Source organism: Chanos chanos, chromosome 2 (genome assembly GCF_902362185.1).
Source record: "Chanos chanos chromosome 2, fChaCha1.1, whole genome shotgun sequence".
Taxonomy (NCBI): Eukaryota; Metazoa; Chordata; class Actinopteri; order Gonorynchiformes; family Chanidae; genus Chanos; species Chanos chanos.
In genome coordinates, this window is record NC_044496.1 from 40,414,330 (window position 1) to 40,420,529 (window position 6,200).

The following is a 6,200-nucleotide window of genomic DNA, read 5'->3' on the forward strand; positions in this document are numbered from 1 at the left end:
CGCTCTGCCCACTATCTACAATGAGATCAACTAATCGAGATAACAACTGTCAAATGGACGTTCTCCCACCAACAATAAATTGATTGAGATTCATTTATTTGTTTATTTAAATAAATTGGTCTCTGACTCATTTCAAACTTAACACGAGACTGGAGAATGGACTTTTCGAAATGCTCTCCGAGGATCCTAATGGATTCACACTTGGTTCCGCGCTCCGCGCTTTGCAGAGGTGTCAGGTGTCGCGTCAAGTGACGAGATGGTAGACTGTCTCTGCAAGTTTCTCAGACAAACAAACATTTATCTTCATTTTCCACCAACCTGCTAGAATCTAGTGCGAATGGACAGAAAATAGCCAGAGGACTCTCCTCGTTTCGCCTGAGGTTTCGTAAAAATGGATTTCAAGGTCGTCGGATAAATTATCCCTCTGTTTAACCCGTAAGATTTCATCTCTAGCGATTCAGGTGAGTCGAATAAAAACAATTATGATTACAGATCATGAACATAGAGTAATAATTATAGTGCTCCAGATGCTGTTTAATTATCTACCAATAATATAAAATAGACGATGTTTGCGTTTGTATAATATGAGGTATTCTTAGAGTCCGGTAGCCCTCTGGTTAAACGGATAGAACAACACAATTTTAGATTTACTGACGGTGATCAGCAGTATTTTTCAGATCAATTTAGGGACTGCGTGATCTATTGTCACGTTAAATCAAAAATAAAATCCATGTGCGCATCTTATTGTTTTAAAATTTTTAGAAAATTGAAGTTGTATCCTAAGCTCTGTTATATACCCTTCCTTAAGCAAAAATATACAGTCTTGAGTGATGGCATTCAGTATTGATTAAGTTTATCATCTGAAAAGCACTGAATGTAGACTTGCTGTTCTTTTCACTTTGTTACACTTCTCTGTGTCACCTGTTGTAAATGCTAATTGCTCTTGGGAATCATCCGATCTGACGGCACCAGGGGCTCATTCGCTCCACTCATTAAAACGATATAGTCAGCGTGCAGCAACGTACTGTTATGGTATTTATGTACCCCTCTCATTGGAGATCATGGTTCATCCATAATGACCAAAATCTGTCCTTTTTCTCAATTTTGCTTCTTTAGGTGACCGTTGATGACATTTATTTCAAGTGGGAAAGACCTTATTGCAATTCTCAATTATGTCACCCTAATAACCCAAATAGTCAAAAATCAACAATTGAGGAAACATGATCTCTGCCTTCGTCGGTGATGAATGACAGCTCCCCAAGAACAGAGATCACAATGCTTCACCAAATGACTGGAAACACAGTGAATGCAAGCTGCGAGTATGCCTTGGCCTCATGCAACAGGAGCTTGGGTGAGGCGGCGTTGCAGCTGCCCACCTTCTCAGCGGCCGCCAAAGCTCGTGTGATCATTACGTTCGTTCTGTGCGCAGTGTCAACCGTATGCAACCTTGCCGTGCTCTGGGCCGCGAGCACCAATAACAAACGCAAATCCCACGTAAGGATTTTGATAATAAACCTTACTGTTGCCGACCTGCTTGTGACGTTCATCGTCATGCCCGTGGACGCCGTGTGGAACATCACGGTTCAGTGGTTGGCGGGAGACGTTGCCTGCCGGCTGCTGATGTTCCTGAAGCTGGTGGCCATGTATTCTTGCGCTTTTGTCACTGTGGTCATCAGCCTCGACAGGCAATCCGCCATTCTTAACCCACTGGCCATAAACGAAGCCAAGAAGAAAAACAAAATCATGCTTATTGTCGCTTGGGCTATGAGTGTGATTCTGTCCGTCCCACAGGTGAGGCAGGGAATGAGTGAAGACTCATGTTAGGGGTGTTCTAACCAAGTCTCCAAGGCTCTTTATTTAGGGCCAGAACGATGGAAAAACCATGTCAATGCATCCCAGAACAAGGAATGTCTCAACCACTGTATTGTGCTATTCACTGAAGAGGAAAGCAGCCCAAATGTTTTTCTTTACATGAAAATAAAAATTAAGACCTGATTTTCTAGTCATTCAGTCTTTTGTAGAGTAACCATTAGAGGTTAAAGTTCTTGACTGTACTATGGCTGATTAGTATATTATACGTTGTCTGTTTTAAAAAATAGCGAAGTCCCTGTTCAAATGCCCAATTAAAACAAAATATGCTGAAAATGACCTCAGAGTGAGTAAGTGAGTCAGTCATATGCTGGGAAAACAAAGCTAATGTGGAGAAATGCTGTGATCTTCAAACCTTTTAGGCTAATTGAAATTTGGCCTACATCACTGTTTGGCCCAAAGGAAATGTTATTGCCACTGACCCTTGTCTCATTAATAATGTAAGGTCAGTGAGCAGAATTTGCCATTACAATGACAGATCAACAACAAATATCTCTCCCATAGTATTCTTGCTTTGTGTAAACCCTGACATAACTTACTATGATTGATTTAAATTGGTCCTATTTAAGACTATGCATTTATAGTTAGGAACACTGACCAGTCAGACACCTTTTTGAGAGAGAAAAGTTAAACGTCATCATGTCACACACATTTCACCAGATGGGCATATTATTGACCTTAATGTACACCCAGAAAATGCAGTTTAACTTAGCTTGATGAAAACATTGTCATTTCAGACAACAAAGGATTGAAATCACGCAAGTTCAAATCTCATGTTAAGTATTACATATGCTATGAAGAACCCATCTCAGAGAAAAGACAGAAAAAGTGATCTTAATGACATTGTAGGCAAGCTCATGTCAACAGATTGCAGGAAGGAAGTTTGATAGAATGTTTGTAATTCGTATCAACTCATGTAAGTCAAACTTTAAATCAGTTCTGTTGAGATTGTGCAAACCAATGGCTCTGACTAACACCTCTTTGTTTAACATTCAAGGGGACTTTACAATAGTTAACTGCTGCTTAAATACTGCTGTGAACAGTCAAGAAGATGAGTGGATATGAGTCTACGAGATATGGATATGAGATAGACCTTAATACTTTTCTGCTCTGTATTTTCAAACTAGACATTTTCTCAAATCTTTTAATTAGTGACTCTTGAACACTTATCTGTTTATCAAAGGACAGACTGAATTACTGAAGTGTGTGTTATATGTCTTTTTCCCTCCTCTGTTCTGGTTTCTAGACAGAGTAGTGAACAAGATATCACCCAAGGGTGTTTTTTTTTCTGATGTCTTAGGCACAGCCGTTAATCTGTCATTATCACATTAGTCTGTCTACGCTGCAGTTGCAGGCCAGGCTCACAATATGCAGAAACTTGTTTCACGATAGCAACCCCAAATTCCACAAAGCCTGCATGCTGAGACCTTTTGCCAATGGCGATATGCCACATCCAATTATTTGCACAGATGACTGTGTTCTTTCGATTAGTCTGCTCAAAGAATGTATCTCTTACTTCCATAAGAGCAGTCAGTCAGTAAAGATGCTAGAAAGGTACAATAGCCCGAAGGATAGGGCAATATGATGCCATTGCCTCTGATAGTTAATAACAGAAATATTAGTAAATCCATACATTTAGTATAAGTTTAGTCTTAATACTATCAAGGCAGATGTAAATTCATTCTTCACATGTGTTCATATCTTTCAAATCCACACATTTAGTATAAGTTTAGTCTTAATACTATCAAGGCAGATGTAAATCCATTCTTCACATGTGTTCATATCTTTCAATGCCCCCCCCCCCCCCCCCCCCCCCCCCATGACACATTTCCAACTGGGTAGGATTTTTGGTATTATAAAGATGACAGCTTACCGTGTATAACAGTGTGTTGTAATCTATTTTTTTTGTAAGTATCATCTGTAACTGACCAACTGAGAGGTAACTATTTCCAAACAGATGTTCATATTTCACAACGTGACCATCACAGTTCCAGCCAACTTCACGCAGTGCACAACGCGAGGCAGTTTTGTCAAACACTGGCAGGAGACGCTCTACAACATGTTTACTTTTGTGTGTCTCTTCCTCTTGCCATTGGTCATCATGATCTTCTGCTACACTCGAATCCTGGTGGAAATCTCCCGCCGCATGACCAGAGGCAATGGTATGTCACATAGTGTTTTAGATGTTATGACACAGGCCTGTATTCATTAAGATGAAGATTACGTTATTAATAATGATATAAGGAATGGATCAGCGTTGGAATGGAATCACTGGAATGAGATGTCATTGCTGAAGGACGTTAAAATAAATATGCTCACTATATGTGGTAGTCATCAGTTCACAACAGCTCATCCTTGAAATATTAGTAGGCTATAAATAACAACATAAAGTATTTTTCTGTGTTACAGTCTCTTCCAAGGAAGTGCATTTGCGTCGTTCCAACAACAATAATATCCCGAAGGCACGAATGAGGACCTTAAAAATGAGCATCGTGATTGTGACATCTTTCATTGTGTGTTGGACCCCTTACTACCTGTTGGGCCTGTGGTACTGGTTTCTCCCTGATGATCTAGAGGAGACCGTCTCCCATTCCCTGACTCACATCCTGTTTATTTTTGGTCTCTTCAATGCCTGTCTGGATCCCATCACATATGGTTTGTTCACCATCCATTTCCGCAAGGGCCTTAAGCGCTACTGTCGGAGTGCAACAGCGTTGACAGAGTCAGAGAATAATACCACTCTGACTGGCTCATTCAGATGCTCTCCATCACCCTTCAGGATGAGGAAGCTTACACAGCAACGTCTGGGGACCAATCACAATCAGGCTTCCAAACAGAAGAGAGGTCAGGGTAGGAAGCCTCCTCCTCATAACAGCTATCTCTCTGCTGAGACCAAGGAAGGCAGCGAATTCAATCAGTGCCCTGTCAGCATGATCTGATGGTCTGAAACGAATGTGAGCCTCAGAGCTCAGTCAAAACTGGAAAAGTTTTACAAGAATTGTCAAACAGGTGTGTTTAGAGCAGCAGGAACAACTCAACGTTTATGGATCCTCGCAACATTATTTGATCTGGATCTGTTCAGAGCGTTTTGGGGGCGCATTGACTTCTTTGATATTTGGCCTGATGAGCTTCGAAATCCATACTGTACTTATAAGCAGCTGTGTTTCAAAATTATATGTGTCATTAATCTGTGCTTTTCTACGCACTTAATTTGCATTTCATGTTCATTGGCTTCACATTTGAACTGCAAAAAAAAAAAAAAAGAAAAAGAGAGAGAGAAAAGAAAAATAAGAAAAAAGAAAGAAATTTTGAAAAATATCTGTATCTATATATATATCTATAATGCTCAAAAAGAATGTCTGGATTTCTGTTCTGGTACATTAACCATGCAAAAGAGTTCAAATAGATGCCTTGAGGATTTTGTGGTGTTAAATGGAAACATTTCAACTTACCCCTTCCAGATTTTCCTCACATTTCCTCTAAGGTTGTATTGGTTAACACTAAGACCATTTCATGTAATGACATTTAAAACATATGTAGCAGCAAGCACTCATCCTAATGATGAAACACCAAATGTCATAATATTACTCCTGTTAGCAATTAAAATCTTACCAATGACATTAGAATCACACACACACACACACACACACACACACACACACGCATATATATATATATGCGTGTGTGTGTGTGTGTGTGTGTGTGTGTGTGTGTAGATCAAGATATATATATATATATATATATGGGATTTAAAAGAGCTTTAAAATCATGCTTATTTTATAAGTTAGTAAATGCTGAATGTAGTTTTTATACTGATATTCTCAGGAAAGTTATTGCACATGTTGCAGGGCATCAAACTCAGACTGGAGACTGCAAAACTGTAAACTGTCTGTTCTCGTGACCTGTGAAGAGAGATGTTCAATGGTGTTGTACCGTGATTTTGATGTTTGTGCTGACTTTATTCTTTGACCTATCTTAGGTTTTCAGCTCCAGTGCTCAAGGCTGGAGTCCTGCTTCTTTTCAACCTCACATTATAATCAGAGGGTGATTTCTACCTATGAAACAGGTGTTTGTATTCTTCAACTAATTGGAAACACGCAGGAATTGACAGAAACTACTGAACTGTAGGACTTCTGGACTGGAAGGCCTGAATTGTGCACCCCTGACCATAATGCTCATTCCACTATATTTAAGGAATGACATCAAATGACCTTATACTGAGGGAGTCTACAGCAGTCCTCATCCGTATTGTTGTCTTGTGTTGTGTTACTGGAGTGGTACAATGCATATTTGAGCAGGAACTACTTAGCCCTGAAAAGCCCAATGGATGA

At 39.8% G+C, this 6,200-nt stretch overlaps 1 protein-coding gene across 1 annotated transcript; it reads left to right on the top strand.

Moving 5' to 3' along the window:
- Nucleotides 1-1,242: 1,242 nt before the first annotated feature.
- gnrhr4 (gonadotropin releasing hormone receptor 4) lies at nucleotides 1,243-4,808 on the top strand. The gene is made up of 3 exons (XM_030765332.1): nucleotides 1,243-1,791; nucleotides 3,827-4,031; nucleotides 4,279-4,808. The coding sequence occupies exons 1-3, from the start codon at nucleotides 1,243-1,245 to the stop codon at nucleotides 4,806-4,808; spliced, it is 1,284 nt and encodes a 427-aa protein (XP_030621192.1).
- The last annotated feature ends 1,392 nt before the right edge of the window (nucleotides 4,809-6,200 follow it).